At 39.8% G+C, this 16,512-nt stretch overlaps 1 protein-coding gene across 7 annotated transcripts in view; it reads left to right on the top strand.

Moving 5' to 3' along the window:
• AKAP6 (A-kinase anchoring protein 6) overlaps positions 1-16,512 on the top strand; it is a 583,646-nt gene that overhangs the window by 198,108 nt on the left and 369,026 nt on the right. For all 7 annotated transcript variants that reach the window (XM_082451989.1, XM_082451988.1, XM_082451985.1 and 4 more), the window contains one exon: positions 12,638-12,995. In XM_082451989.1, the coding sequence (XP_082308115.1) occupies positions 12,672-12,995 (324 nt within the window). In that variant the 5' untranslated portion in view covers positions 12,638-12,671. The remainder of the gene's footprint in view (positions 1-12,637; positions 12,996-16,512) is intronic.

The raw sequence follows: 16,512 nt of genomic DNA, 5'->3' as shown, positions 1-16,512 counted from the left end.
ATTTATTTTCTTAGGCAAGAGAATAAATAATTTATTAAGAAAAAGACAGAAATTCAATGAATGTGAATTTATGCTAAGCTAGTTCATGCCCCATGCTTTTATTGTCTACCAGCATATACAGAACAAAAATAAATATGGGCTTGTACTATATATCTACTTTTCATTAGAAAATATATATTTTATTTTCCTTGAAGGTCCATGATGTAGAATTTTTATTTATTATAGGAATTATTTTTTAAAACACCACTTCATGTTGGAGCAAGTCATACTTTATCAGACACCCACCTTCAAGTTAGGTGACTGGATGGGCAGAAATGCTTGACAATATCCAATGAACTTGATTCAACAATTTTAAGCAAAACGATTGTAAAATATTTGAAATAAATAGATTCTACCTTGCTGAAATTATTTCTTTGAAAAGTAAATATAGTACCAGACCTTTAATTATTCTTTCTGTAGTAAAGAGCATTCAGAGGGAGGACCTCTGATCACATCAGACCTTTGGATATTAAGAGCCTTTGCTGTCTCCATTAGTATTTTTAAATCTGACATCAGAATCTTCTAAAGAAAATCTTTCTTTGCATGTCTGGGAGGTTAGGGTGAGTAGGAAATAATAGTGAATAGGAAATAATGCTTTTGAAAATCCTGGTCTTTATGGGAGTTCATCACCCGTAAAATGCTTTCTGTTTATGAAAGAACAGCAGTGTGGGTAGTTATTTGATGTGTTCTCAAGTTGCAGCATGAGTAGCACAAACAAATGTAATATTAGTTGAAAGATTTGGCTTAAGTTCATTATTTTGTGTTGCAGTCTGATTCAGTTGTCTTCAGAAATAAAAGTTATTCACTCCAGAACAAATCTACTCATGGGACAAATAATGAAATAACCTGTAAACTCGGTCACTTAATCACCTGTGGCTTTCATCATGATATCAGATTTAGTTCATAGGAAGACTTATTTCTTAAAGGAATTATTGGACTGACACAAATACAACCTTATTATTGAACTGAATCACAGTAAGCATTTTGTATTTAAAAATATAATGTTTTAACAAGTGGGTAGGTACAAGTTTAAATTTAGCATTTTAACTGAGGGCCCCATCCAGTCTGGTGACATTCTCTACCCAAAACAAAACAAAACAAAAATAATCATTTTCATAGTCAAATAAGTTTGGGAACTAAGGCACCAAATATTCCTACCCCTTATTTGGAGATTCTCAATGTATCTGAGAGTATTAAAGCCCTGTCCCGCAATTAAGAAACACTTTCATTTTTTAATCTAGATATTTTAAAGTTATGTGTTTATACACAAATAGTTGAGAGTCAAGTAGTTTTGGGATTTTAGACAAACAGCAGCCCTTAGACCTTCTTTTCCATTTCCCATTCTCCAGAGGCAACCATTTTTCATCTGTTAGCTGATTCTTTGGTAACTACCTTCATCTTAAAACAACAGAATGGTATGGCTACCTCCTGAGTATTTTTTCTATTTTTTTATCTATTGACTTCTCACTATGAAAGATGGGAGTTTATTTAGCTTGTTCCCCGATCCCATCTCTCTCTCTCTCTTACTTTTCTCTCACAGGGGCACACGTGCACATGTGTGCACACACACAATTCTTACTCCCCCAGTTCTTCCTGTAAAATTATGTTGTGATTTGGATTATACCAACATTTAGTGTTTATATTAAGAATATGTAAATGCAATTTTTAGCTAAACCACATAGAATAATATAATTCCTATTCTATTTTTGTATACCTTTTAACTTTTTTCTAGAGTTTATTGTTGTTATTTGCTTAGTTTTCTATGTGTTTAATTCAACCCCAATTCTCCACTAGATCAATAAATCTCTTCTTGGTATGTTCATTTGCATCAGGTTTTCTTTCAGTGTCATCTGTTTCAAGAAGTCTTTCTGAGAGCCTTGTGACCTGTTCCAATCTGGGCTGGATGCGTTCCTTGCCCTGGTATATGGCTGGCATCCTTAGATTTCTCTTCCTTACCACCCTGGGGTGCTAGATCTCCTGTTGGCTGTGTCTCCTGACTTCCTCTTTCTTGGTTTACTCTTTTTTTTTTGGTAGAGTATCTACCAAAGAGACTCTGGTATCTCTTGAGAAAATGTCTGGAAAATAGTCTCTTATTCTATCCTCACATTTGATTTTTTATCAAACTATGTTATTCTTAGTATACAATTATATTCTAGAGTTCTTTTTCCTTCCTTTTTAAAAATTAAAAAAATTTTTTTTGGCCGTGCCTTGCGGCATGCAGGGATCTTACTTCCTTCATCAGGGATCGAACCCATGCCCCCTGCAGTGGGAAGACTGCCAGGGAAGTCCCCTCTTTTTCCTTCTCGAGGAAAACAATTGTCTTTTAGCTTCCAGTGTTGCTCTTATGGAAGATCACACTCCTGTGTGTCTCTTCCGCTCTCAGTACTCTTCTTCACTTTTGGCATTTCTGATCACCAAATGTGTGGTGGTTTTTCCCACACTAAGCGACTCAGTGATACCAGCTTGGTGTCCAATAATTTAACTGTCTGCCTGAAAATAGTGTCAGATCCCACCTGTTAAGGGCTCAGTTCCACAGGACTGCCCCCCTACCCCTACCCACTTCAGGTACCAATTGCAAATCCAGATTGTGTCCTGTGGATCTGACTGACTGGCTATAAATCACCCCCCTCCTCAGGTTCCCATGACCCCCTCTTCAGGTTCGATTAATTTATTAGAGCTACTCACAGAACTGAGGAAAACAGGTTACTTACTAGATTACCAGTTTGTTACAAAGGATATTAAAGGATATGAATGAATAATCAGATAAAGAGATATATAGGGCAGGGTCCAGAAGGGTCCCGAGCATAGACGCTTCTGTCTGTGGAGTTTGGGGCATACTACCTACCCAGCATGTGAATGCATTCTTGTTCACCAATCTTGTGGCTCTCCACAGCCTGTCCTTTTGGGTTTTTATGGAGGCTTTATTGCACAGGCATGATTAATTAAATCATTGGCATTGGTGACTGATTCAACCTCCAGCCTCACTCTTCTCCCCAGAGGTTGGGGGGGGGGGTGGGATCAAAAGTTCCAACCTCCTAATCAGGGTTGGTTTCCCTGGCAATCAGCCCCCGTCCTTTCTGGAAGTCACCTCATTAACATAAACTCAGGTGTGGTTGAAAGGGGCTTATAAGAATAACAAGACTCCTTTCACCATTATGGCTCTGGAGCTATTTCAGGAACTGAGGACAAAAGAACAAATACTATAACAAAAGATGCTCTCATTGCTTTTGTGCTTTGGACTTTCCAAGAGTTTTAGGAGCTCTGTGCCAGAAATGGGGACAAAGACCAAATATATATTTTTATTATAAATTACAGCATCACAGTTACTGTTGAGAAATCCAAAGCAATCTAATTTATAATTCTTTGTATATACCTCTACCTCTAACCCAAATCTTATTTTCCTAATATTCTGGGATTTCAATAAAGTGCCTTAGTGTGAGTCTATTTTCATACACTAAATGGGTCTTTTTAACGTAGACACTCATGTCCTTCATTTCTTAAAAGATTTTATTAATGATATTTTCCTTTCTCTTCCCTTTTGCCTTCAGGGACTCCTATTCTTCAGGTGTTGGACTTCCTGGACTGGTCACTAATTATCTTTCTCTCCTAATTTTTGTCTATTTATCTTTTTCTTTACTTTCTGTGAGATTTCCTCAACTTTATTTTCAGCCATTGTATTGAGATTTCCCTTTTTGCTATCACGTTTTTATTTTGCCAGAATTTTTTTTTGTTCTATAAATATTTCTTTTAAAAAATAAAATTCTGTTCTTATTTCATGGATACAATAGCTTATCTCTGATAATTTTTCTTTTTCACCAAAATCATCTTCCTTGCATAATCTGTTTCCACCAGGTTGAGGTTTTTTGTTTGCTTCCTTTGGACCTGTTATCCAAATTAGAGTTTTCCCTTAATCTCTGCTAATCCTTGACTGCCTGATCATATTTAAGAGTAGGAGACTAGAAAGCTGATTGAATGCTCTGAGTGTGTGGGTAGGCCTATTGACTGAATGTCATTGTAGGGTGATCTGGATGTGCCAATTTTCAGTATCATGTCTTCTTGGACTGATCAGATCTCCTTAGTGGGGGTGGTCTCTAGTCTACTAACTGGAGGATAAAGGCTTTGGAGAGTCAAGTTGTGGAAGAGGACTGGGGGTGGTCTCAGCACTCAGAATGCCTATGTTAACTTAATTCACCTATTTTCAAGGTACCTCTATACTCAACTGAGTACTGAGTACTCAACAGAGTCCCTAAGTCCAGAGACCCTTTGATTGATTCTTTCTGGAGAATAAAGCTCTAGAATTGGAGTGGGTGCTCCTACCCAGCAACACAGAGTAAGGAAAGACCTAGAATTCTAACTGCTTCTAAACATTTTTTAATCAGAATTAATCTTCTCAATGTATCATTGCCCCTTTACCCAGAGTTAGGCCAAACTTGAGGTTACGGGTACAGTCCTCCAAGACTGTCTAGTTTGCCCAAGACTTCTGACACCAGCTGCAAGTTCAGGGGTCTCTAGGGCTGTCCTCACATGAGACTAGCTAATGATAAATTTGGAGGTTCTCACAGATTCCTTCAGATTTGATAATTTGATAGATCAACTCACAGAGCTCAGGAAAGTGCTGTACTTATAATTGTAGTTTTATTATACCAAAAGGGTACAAATCAGAACCAGCCAAAGGAAGAAACACATAGGGTGGAATCTGGGACTGAGAAGTTTCCCAACACAAAGCTTCCATGTCCTTAGGGATGCATTACCTCTTGCCCTTAGTGTGTGACAATACTTATGGGGTATTGCCAACTTTGGACGTTTGCTTGAGCTTCAGTGTCCATAGTTCTTATTGGGGCTTCATTACTTAGACACAAATGATTGAATCTTTGCCCATGTGGTTGCTCAAAGCCCCAACCCTCTAATTACATGAATGGTCTTTCTGTCTGGCTAGCTCCCATCATGCATCACCTTGTTAGTATAGACTATTAGGTGTCATCTGAGGGGCCCACCATGAACAACAAAAATAATCCTATCACTCAGGAAATTCTGAAAGTTTAGAGGTTACCTCTTAGGAGTTGGAACAAAGGCCAGACTCTTTTTGGGTAAAGTTAATTTTTCACTACATACTTTTCCATCTCCAGTTCCAGAGGTATCTGGTTCCAGCAATTTCAAAATACATAAAGAATTCTGAAGTAAAATCAGGTTGGTTCTTTGCTCTCTGTGCCGTTGGTTTAGGATTTTGTTTTCTTGGGTTGGCTAAGGCATTTATCACTTGTTCATCTGATTTTCAGCTTCCAAAAATATTACTATTTTTCCTCCCATTCTTGAGTGTTTATACTTAAAAAAAAAAACAAAAACAAATTTCAAACTAAAACCACTCTGCAGTAGTGTTAGTGAGGTTTCTGGAGGGAGCCAAATTAGACACATATATTCAGTTGGCTGTCTCTTCCCAGAAGTTGCCTAGCACTCTCTCAATTTATTTGTCAGTGGCAACTTCTTGTAGAATACCTATTAATACCTGGTAAATAAACACTGCATTAGCAAACACTTCTATATTGCTTCATTAGTAGAGATAAGCAACTAATTTAGGCTTCAGGATCTTTAAAGACAACTTTTCTTTAGGGCTCATTTCCTTTCTACTTTACATGTTGAGGGCACAAAAGATAAATAGCCTCTTATCACTTATTGACTGGGGATGAGAATATTGGGATAGAGGAGGATCTTTTAACTTCAGTGTTATCTATTTTTACAATGTTTGAATTAATATATATTACTTTTTAATTAATTAAAACTTTTTAGAACAAGAAAAAACATGAAAACATTGCATAAAATGATCCTAAAATTTTTTCCACTTCAAATCTATGATGCTAGGGTTAATGGAGAGCTAAAAATGGAGAACTCTTTTTATATTTAATGGAGTAGGTAGAACAGAGCACAGAACTCCTTTAATCACTCTGATCTAAAAGTCAGACTTCTAGATCTGAATCAGTCTCTTTTTCTGTTTTTTTATGGGCTATAAAGAAGTTTTTAACCTTACATTTTATATTGATGAAGTCTGCCTGGAAAAGAAGATGTTGATTCTCTCATAATGCCGATTTCTCATTTCATTTTCTTGGTAAATAAGAGTTTGTATATTGATTTTTCTGTCTCATTCTAGCAAGCAACTGTAATTCTATTTCTCTTCTTTTGCAGTCTTTTTGGAGTTCCTGATCCCTGTGAGACTCATTCCAACCTCCATAGTATGGTGTTCAAAGCCCTCTTATAACATGGCTGCAACTTACCTTATAGCCTTATCTGTTTCCGGTTCCCATCAAGCTCCCAATTCCTCTCAACACTGAATTATTTGCTGATTCTCCCAACTTCTTGGTATCTTTGTCCATGTATTTCTCCCAGCCTGGAATTCTTTCCCCATCTCCCTTCTCTTTCTGCCCATCTAAATCATAGCCATTTTTACAAGCTCCTCTCAAATGTTTCCTTCTTCAGTAAAGGTTCTTCCTTATCTTTCCTCCATCCAGGATTAATGCCATTCCACTGGGGCCTCACAGGGCTCTGTTTGCCCACATCCTGCCTGTGTAATAGGTATCAGTAGATGAGTGTGTGTGTGTGTGTGTGTGTGTGTTAGGCGAGAGTGGAGGGAGGGAAATTGTCCCCATTAAATTATAATTTCCTTGAAAGTAAATCTGATGAGTCATACATATACATAATGCCTTATATATAGTTGATTCTCAATAATGTCAGCTGATTTGAAATGAATCTTGTTTCATTTTCTTTGTATCAATAGCATTGACAAAAGTAACAACTGTATAAATTATGTATTAGTTTTACAAATCCAGTTCTTCCCAAGACATTTTCTTGAATGACAGAAAGGTGGCTGCCTAATGCTCAGAGGTGATTATTAGCAACCTGTGGGGGGGGGGGTAAGAAATGTGAACGCTCATTAGCGTCACTGAGTCCAGATCCACACATGCATGACCATGGGCACCATTTGCAGCTGATGAGTGTTCATATTTCTTACCGCCAGCCCAAGTGGGGTGATGCAGCCAAATGAATCTCTGAGTGACAGGAGCTGACCACTCTAGTGGTGGAAGGAAGACATGGGAGGTGTGATGACTAACTGAGTCAATCTGGGTATCCACGCCACAGGAGAAGGATCTGAATAATGCGGGGGTGGGGGGTGGGGGGCACGTAGTAGGAGGATGGACAGTTTGAGCAAGGAAGATGATTGATGAAGTGTGTTATGGGTGACAGAAGACCCTATGCTCTGGGCAAGGGAGTTAGCAGTGATTGAGGAGAGACCCAGGAGAGGGTGCTTGGTCTCTGTGTGATTAACCGGATGTAATCAGCCGTTTGCCTGAGGGGACAGCCATACAAAAGGATATAGTAAAGGGGGAAAGTGTTGGGGGGAACATCAGTGATAACACCAAGGTCTTTTAAATTGTAGAAATCTGTCTGGGCCCCTGTATTTACATGCTGTGTCCACTCCCTTCCCTGCTCCCCAAGCCTGTGCACTTAAAGCTTGAGATTTTTCTTCTCACTGACATCCACTTGCAGGCTACTCTGTTATGGCAGGAGGATTAGAAAGTGAGCCTAATCTGGGGTTACCACAGTGATCTCACTTATCAGTGTTACTCCAGATGAGTGCTGGAGGGCGTGGGGCTGGGAGGAGAAGAGGGCCAAGGAGAAGGAGGAATCAGTGATTATGGAAACTTCCTTAGAGCATCTTACAAAAGCCACTCACTCTTTTTTCCCCTAAGTACAAATTTAACTTAATATTTTGTAGGAATTCTTTGGCTCTCCTCTTAAAAAGCTTAAAGCCATTTAAAGTTTCCCAACCCTTGACCTCACAAGAGGCCAGAGAGTAAGACAGGCAGCAAGATTTAAAACTAGGTGATGAATTAGAGCCTCATTCATCTGGGTAGACTGCGACATTTAATTAAGCAATTTATTAAGCTTGTTTTTGTGGGTTTTTTTGTAGAGCCCGATTGTAGAGTCCTGGAATCGGATATAGGGTGCACCTCTTGAGTTCATTTATTTTTCCTTAATGCAGTCGAAGCATGAGAGCTAGCCAGAGACAAAATTCAAAACATTCCAGTGGAACTTTTTTTTCCCTTTCAAAATTCAGTCTCTGTGAACAGGTTCTGTGAAGAATGATTATGAGAATATGAAAGAAAAAAAAGAAGTAAGAGAAAAAAAGCACACTTAGTGATGCCTAACTTAATTTTCTCTACCCCAGTTTTGTAAGGTGTCCTTTGTAGCAAGCAGATTCATTAATTTGGCCTGAATTATGCTTTAGTCTCTCATTTTGGGGGCAGTAAGCAGAGCACAGAAAGACTGAGAGTAAGTATTTAGGTTTGGGGGTGATTTACATGATGATAAGACTACCTCTCAAACTATACACATGAAGATGCTCTTGTTTGGAAAGAACAGTTTCTTCCTAAGAAAAGAGAGAGGGCTTGAATGCATTTAGCTCAGATTGACTTTGTCAGCTGGTTATGTTACTATAGTACTATTAATTTATTTATACATTTTAAAACTTATCCTGCTTTAGGATTTGCTCAGTTTTGGGGTATACAGTCTTGGTTCTTCTGAACCGTGCCTGACTGTGCTCTGTCTACCCAAATACTCTTTGCCATAGTGATCCTTGTTTTGGCAACTGTCTCCTTTTTCTCAACTCACTTATCACCCCTGCAAAAGCCCAGCCTATAACCTCACAAGCCTGGAGCTTATAGATTAGCTTCCAAATAGGGACAGTGTAGTAGCCCTCTCTTTGCAAGAGATTTAGGCCACTAAGGGCATTTGAAGCTGGTGCCCTACAGACTCACCAGTGTCCTGCTGGCATGAAGCAGCCCTGATACCGGCCTTTATCTTGTTTGGCTACAAGAAGAGCACCCGAGGGGGGAGAGGAGGAGGAGCCAGGCACTTAATCCTGAAGGACCTTTAGGGACAAAAGCATTTACAGTGGGTACAGTCAGCTGATTTCCAGCTTTTCTGTCCTTTTATTTAAGAGAGACAATCACAAGAGAAGGGAGAAAGAGGTGGGCAGTTTTGATGGGTGTGTAGCTGCATTTTTTGCTTCCTAGTTTGGTCGAAGAACACGCTCCTGATTTAAATGTCTTATTCAAATTGAATGTATTCTGCTAACGTCAGGTTTCAACTGAAAATTTGTGGACTGTCAGGGAGGTAGCAGCACCAGTCCTTGGTTAGTAAGCAAGCCATGGTATGTTTCTTCTGTTTCTGTAGGAGGATAAACAGAGTGTGGTGAGAAAAGCCTTACCACAAATTTTTTTAAAAAAACCTTTGAAATCTTTACTGCTTTTGGCTTTTGCACTTTAAATGTTGAATCGTCTTTGGGTTTGTGGAAAGGAAAGGATTTGATCTGTGTTATTTTTAACAGCAGCTGGGTTAAAGGTGGTATTATCTCTAATGCTGGAAACGTGGCCACAGATAAGCATTTGATGGGGGCAGGGGGGAGGGTGGGGAACAGGAGGTCATTGGGTTCCAAAAAGCTGGTTCATCACTCCTCTCATTCAGCTTTGCAGCCAGAGATGTAACTGCATGTGTATCTGTATGTACTTGAATCAGTGCTTCATTTGCATCGTCAGAAGTTGCCTACTGGCTTTTTTTTTTTTTTTCAAATTTCTCTGTGACTAGAAAGGAATCTTATTGCATGGATCCTTGTAAAAAAAAAATACAAAACTTAGAATTTAGAAGAATATATAGAGTTGTGTTGAATTTCCTACTATTTGTTTGCATTCAAATGGAGTAATTAATTTGATGGGAAAGCAAGCTTGAATAGTCATGATAAGGGCAGGAAAAATACACACAAAGATTGTTATTGTAGAGCTCTACAATATGAGGCAGTTTTCCTTTAAAGTATAAATTTATCTTGGAAATGAGATGTGCTTTTGTGAAAATCAGAAATACAGGTTGGTTATCCATGGGTGGTACATCTAAATGTGAACTACTGGAATTGAAAATTAAATGTTTATAGTAATCAGTTTCCATGAAAATGGGTAATTAATCAATTTTATGCCACTTCCTGGGCTTGCTATGCTGTTATGACACATGCGGTATTCCTTCCCCAGGGACAAAGCTGTATGTGAAGGAAAGTAAATAGACAGAAGTTGAAATAAAACTTGAATAAAGCGTTGCTTTGCTTCACTGTTTTGGGTTATGGAAATTCTCTCATTTACAGTCTGATCAGCTAAATATGGAAACATCACATGCAGGTTGAAATTTTGTAGATGCAGGTAACTTTTGCCTTGGCAGCTTGAATATAAGGTTTCCTTGCCCTTTACTCATGTGTGATGCACTCCAGCTACATTTTTGTTTAATGTTTTTATTTTATTCTATTTGTCCTCTGCATATATAACAACATCTGTGTTATCAGTCTTAAGTGCAAACTCCCAGAGGGAAGAATCTCCCATATTTATTCCTCTGGAAAGAATTAGCAACATATAATGTGTAAATAATGATTTACAAAATGTGTTTGCATGGTAATAATTTATTTCTTTCCATTAAGTAGGACAAATATTGATGCTGTTTGCCTGCTTTGGTGAAATGGAGGTCCATCATTTAGTATCTACATAGCTCTCAGTATAGGTAGGATGCTTCTAATAGCTTAGAAATCTCTGGATAAATAACCCTAGAGCTTAGAAATCTCTGGATAAATAACCCTAGGTAATTACAGATTCTTATGGTCAGATGGAATCTTATTGATCATTTAGTCCAATTTTGTCATTTTACAGATGAGGAAACTGAGACCCACAAATGTGGAGCATCTTGCTCCAAACCACACAAAACTGCACTGTGCCTGCCTGGTGCACAGCCTGATAGTATATATAGAAATGTATGTTGGGATATAAATTACATTGAGCCAATTGTTTGGTATGTTCTTTAGTTTACAGTAAGATATGTATTTCAGAGGAGGCCTTGCCTCGATTTAGGGGTTTCAGAGAAAACACAGTGACCAAGCATTGTTTTTCAGTTGTACAGGGCTCTTAGGTAGGGGCTTGGAGGTGAGTGAGTGTGTGGGTGAAGGTGAAACAGTGCATTTTACACTGCCCTGGCACTTAGTTTTCTGGTTTGGTTGAGTCTGGTTTCTTAGAAGAGGGAACCACTGTGACACCAGTGACTTCTTCATTACTAGTTCTTTGACCTTGCACTAAAAACCTTTATTAACCTTTGTGTATCAGATTCCTTCTCTGGGACAGTGATTCTAAATAGTGATTCACCACCCCAGAAGGCAGTGAATTGATAAAAATTTTTAAAGTGCTTTTGGAAATCAGAATCAGAGACTGAGACTAGGGTATGGTTTATTAAGAAGTAGTGTGGTAGCTCACTCTTCCTGAAGTTTCATCCCTCCCAGTGAAATTTTGATATCTTCTAATTGGTTTTAAAAAACAGTCAAGTCTAATATTATTGTTATACTAAAGACTGTATGCAAGGGTGGTTAAAAATGTGGGGCGTGGATTTCTCCCTCTTGCAATCAAGTGTAGAAAGCTGTTGAAGCCTAAAACCATTCTCTAAGGCAGGTACCAAAGTGATAAACTTACCTTATGACATAATATTTTGCTCTTTGCAAACACCTTTTTTTTTCAAAAATTCATCTGTAAACCCCCTTATCATTTAATTTAAAAATAAAATGCTCAAGAAATTGGGGGAGAGGCAGTATGCTACAGCATTAGAAGGCTTCTGAAAATAATATATCATAAGAATAACTTATTCTTAAGGCTTTTGTCAATTCAGCAAGTCTTTTTATTCCCTGTGCTCATTCCTGTATGGAAGGTTACATATTCCTAGTCAAACTGGGAGCTTTCTTGACTTTTCCCTTCCATGTTTGTAGGTAAAATAATTTTGTTTTTGTTATTAAGTTAACCTTAAGAATATAAAGAAATATAGCTACTTTCTGACAATCACATTTAATTTCATATTTTGATCAGCCGCCTTTCATCTTCGGAGGAATGGGGCTATAAACTAACTTGAATGTATAGAACTAGAAAAAGACTTAGAAAAGGAAAAGAAACCCATTGCCTTGAGTAGAAGAAGTTTCTCCTGAAACCAAAAATAATGTCTATTTAAAGTGTTCAAAGTACAAGATCCTAAAAGTTGTTATTTTATATCAGACTGGTTACAGAAGAAAGATAAATTACATAGCTAGATCATTAGTAAACTAATCAACTTTATCTTAAAAAGAAACCGTACACTTCATTGGTCAGAACTTAGCCACATGACCACAGTGAGCTCCGATGGAGATAGGGAATATAGTTTTAAATTCTTGGCAGTAATATGCACAGCTGAAAATCAGGAATTTGTTATTAAGGAATGAGGCGAGAATGGATGTTGGGATAGGCAGTACCACACCGTTTTGTGTTCCTATTGAACCAGTATAGGTAGGACGCTTCCAATAGCTTAGAAATCGCTGGATAAATGCTGGGTCTTGGGTCTAGTTGGTAGAAACTCAAAACACCTCCTTCTGTTTTTGTCATGAGCTATGGTTTCTTAATTTAGAAACTTGGCTTAATTTAGAAATCTTGTTTCTTCTGCGAAGTACCATTCCTTTATTTGGGAATCTTGTCTGACTTTTGCTTTCTTTCTTCCTCTTGCCTTTCAGCTGTTTTGGAAAGAAGTAAGGCTTAGACTTCTCCATGTTAACCATGAGCGTGACACTTTCCCCTCTGAGGTCACAGGACCTGGATCCCATGGCTACTGATGCTTCACCCATGGCCATCAACTTGACACCCACTGTGGAGCAGGGTGAGGGAGAAGAGGCGATGAAAGACATGGATTCTGACCGGCAGTACGAAAAGCCACCCCCACTGCATACGGGGGCCGACTGGAAGATTGTCCTCCACTTACCTGAAATTGAGACCTGGCTCCGGATGACCTCAGAGAGGGTCCGAGACCTAACCTATTCAGTCCAGCAGGACTCGGACAGCAAGCATGTGGATGTGCATCTAGTTCAACTAAAGGTAAGGAAGGTCTCTGGGCTCAGGTCCCTTCCAGACAGAAGTCTGAAGGTGGCTGTGGTGCCTAGAGCCTGAGTTCTGTGATTCTCAAGGAGAAAGCATCCAAGAAGAAAAACAGAATAACAGGTTTGAAACCATTATTTTTGTGGGTAACCATGGGCGGAATTCTTTCCTGGTTTTACTTTGTGGGCTAAACATCTAGAATAAAACTGACCTCAGGGGATAATGCGGAGAAGTGAGGAAAAATGGGGGGTGGCATTTTTGTGCAATGTCATAGAAATCAGTAGTAAAGAATAAAAATATTACAAAAGGTTTAATAAAGACTCTCACAGGTAAAAAATCAAACTGAGCAGTGATTGTATATGTATGTGATTACTAACTTCTGTTGAAGTTGATGCTGCCTTTGTGGCAAACAGTGGGTTCTGGCATGATGGAGAAGGGCGGTGTTCTCCTTTTAGAATGAGTACATTCTAAAAGGTACAATGCATCATGCAGAACAAAGGTGCTTTTATAACAGCTCATCTGAAGTTTAGACATTAAAAAAATGTGTGTGACTTTTAGAGAGCCCTTAAGAAGCCTGACCGTTGATAATAATGAGACGGAGATGCTAGTAAAGAGTGCTATTAATAGAGATTTTGGCCTAGGGACCCCAAAATACCGTGAATCTTGCCCTGCCATAGCCACTCCTCTCTTCTGGGTCCCCGAGGGAAATACATGCTCAGGTCAATGGTGGGCAAAGCAGGGCAGATTTATAACCAATTAGGACATTGGCCCCAAACCCCAATGTTAATTTCTAGTCAGTTAGGTGAGATCCTAAGGAGAATTCCTCTACCTCAGCTGGTTCATTTTAAATGATCTGAAACCAAAGACCAAACAGATTCTTGCATCTTAATACTTAAATGACTTACAAGATGCAGCCATCAGTGTGAGAGGAAAGGACAATTAAGAGAGTGTTATGTGCCCCAAAGGCTAGAGCAGAGCTGGCTTAGCCTTCCCAGGCTGGTTCAGCAGATCCTGGGCCCAGCTGCCCCATGAGAGAGAGTGTCCAAGAAAGGGAAGGAAGGGGTTGGAGAGAGAGAAAAAACAAAAGGGCCAGAATGCCAAGGTGGCTGGGCTTCTCCCAGGTTGAGCAGGCCTGGGTGGTCTTCTTTCTTTGGGTTCTTGGGAAGGAGCAAGCACGAAAGGTATCAGAGGTGGCTAGGAGCCAGCTTTAATGGAACGCCAGCCCGACTGGTTTCCCCACCCTGGCGGCAGGGAGTGGTGTCTCTCAGTTCCTGCAACACAGTCCCTTTAATCAGAGGAGCGGCTCCCCAGCCCCTCCAGGCTGCAGTGAGATGGGAGTCAGGGGGCTCCGCGGCACCCCACCCCCTCCTCCGTTCCCTATAATGTTGCACTTACTTATGTGGCTCCCAAAAGGAAATATAGGATTGGGTTTACAAGGAAAGATGACTGTTGCTCTCTAAAATCTTTCAGATTTACACAGAAAAGGTGGTAAACGATAACGGAGAATGGGGGGAATGGAAATATCTTTAGAAGATTGCACTAAAAATGCTAAGGGCGCCTGAAAACAATGTGTCAACTAACCTCATTTAATTACATCAATAGTACTTAAGTGAAAACTTAAATTTTAATTCCAAATAGGAATGTAAAAGTTTTTGTACAGTCAACCAGGATTATGTTTAGTGTTGAGAAATCCCCTGTAGGGCAATTTGCTTCTTTTTCTCATTGGAACTGCCTATCACCTTCTCACCTCACTCAAAAGGCATCTCACTGCCTCCATTCAGCTCTGTTCCACAGTGTGGTCTGTCTCCCCTGTTGAGAAAGGAGCCCCAGGAGGGCAGGAAGTCAACACAGTAGTCACATAGTAGTTAATCAATAGCAGTTAAAGGGATAAAGTGAAATTGTCTTATGTTAATTTAATTCTAGGATTTTTATCATTCCTTTTTTTGATGCTTATTTCATCAAGTGACTTAACCAACATTCTCTGAATGTTCTAGAATATTCTATAATAATAGAGCCCTTCCACATTGAGCCCAAAGTCAACGAACTTTGGTCAGTGAGCTATGGCCTTGTTAACACAAGGGCTTAGTTTTGGTCTCCTAATCTGCTTATTTAAGTTTCCCCTTTATTTGCATAATATTTTTTTATTTAACCAAATAAGCACTTTGATACATTAAAAAAAAGATTTTTTTTTTTTAATAAGGAAGTTTTAAAAATTATTATTTATTTATTTATTTTTGGCTGTGTTGGGTCTTCGTTTCTGTGCGAGGGCTTTCTCTAGTTGCGGCGAGCGGGGGCCACTCTTCATCGCGGTGCGCGGGCCTCTCACTATCGTGGCCTCTCTTATTGCGGAGCACAGGCTCCAGACGCGCAGGCTCAGTAGTTGCGGCTCACGGGCCTAGTTGCTCCGTGGCATGTGGGATCTTCCCAGACCAGGGCTCGAACCCGTGTCCCCTGCATTGGCAGGCAGATTCCCAACCACTGCGCCACCAGGGAAGCCCAAAAAAAAAAAAGATTTTAATGCATGTCAGTTCTTCAGATCTCCACACTGATCCACAAGAATAAAGGGAAACTGGGTCAGAGAATTTTATATGTGGAATCAAAACAACAACAAAACAACCTTGTAGAAGCAGCTCTTACGTTAGGTGTATGGCAAAGCAGAGGGGTAGGCCCAGCCGGGGAAAGGCCAGCTATCTCCTATGGGGCATCCCCACTTGGCTCCATGCCTTGGTGAATTATTCAGTTTATTAATTTACTATGAAAAATAACCATCGCAGGGATGGGAATGGCATGGCTTTAAGGACCATCTAGGCACACATAATTTCTAAATTTATATATCCATCCCAGTGTTCTCCCAGGAGCCCCAACTGCCTAAGAGACATCTTGTATCTCTAGTGAGCATCTCAAACTGATATGCCCATTGAAAAGCCCTGAATGCCTCCCCAACCCCGTCTTCCCAATTTCAGTAAAAGGCACCACTTTTTTGCCAAGCCAAAGTGTGATTCCATGCCCCACATATACGTCTATTAACAAGTCCTGGGGATGCATCTCCAAAATATGCCCTAAATCCATCCACTTCTCCCCTATACTACTGCTGCCACCCTAGTCAAGCCACATCACCGCTTGCCTGGGCTACTTTTAGAGCCTCTTCTACTACCCTGCAGTTTATTCTCTACACAGCAGCCAATGGGATCTTTTAAAAATGTAAATCCAGTCATGTAACCCCCTTGCTTCCTGTTGGCTTACAGTAAAACCCAAACCTCTTCCAGTGGTTCTGCCCCTGCCTGCTTCTCTTGCCGTGTCTCCTGTTACTTTCCCCTTGTTTATAAAGCTCCAAGCGGATTGAAAGTTCAAAAGAAATGTTAGTCTAGTTCTTGCCTCACAGCTTTTCCTGTTTCCTCTGCCTAGCTCGAGCTTTGCCTCGCAGATTCTGGATCCTCGTCAAGCAGTCGGCCAGAGGCGCAGCCAGGTTCTAATATCTGGAGGCACAAACCTGGGAGAGGGTTGAGCAGGGGTTGGG

This window comes from Balaenoptera physalus (assembly GCF_965194825.1).
Source record: "Balaenoptera physalus genome assembly, chromosome: 2".
Lineage (NCBI taxonomy): Eukaryota > Metazoa > Chordata > Mammalia > Artiodactyla > Balaenopteridae > Balaenoptera > Balaenoptera physalus.
Note: the sequence above shows the minus strand (reverse complement) of the source record. Positions and strands in the feature narration are given on the sequence as shown.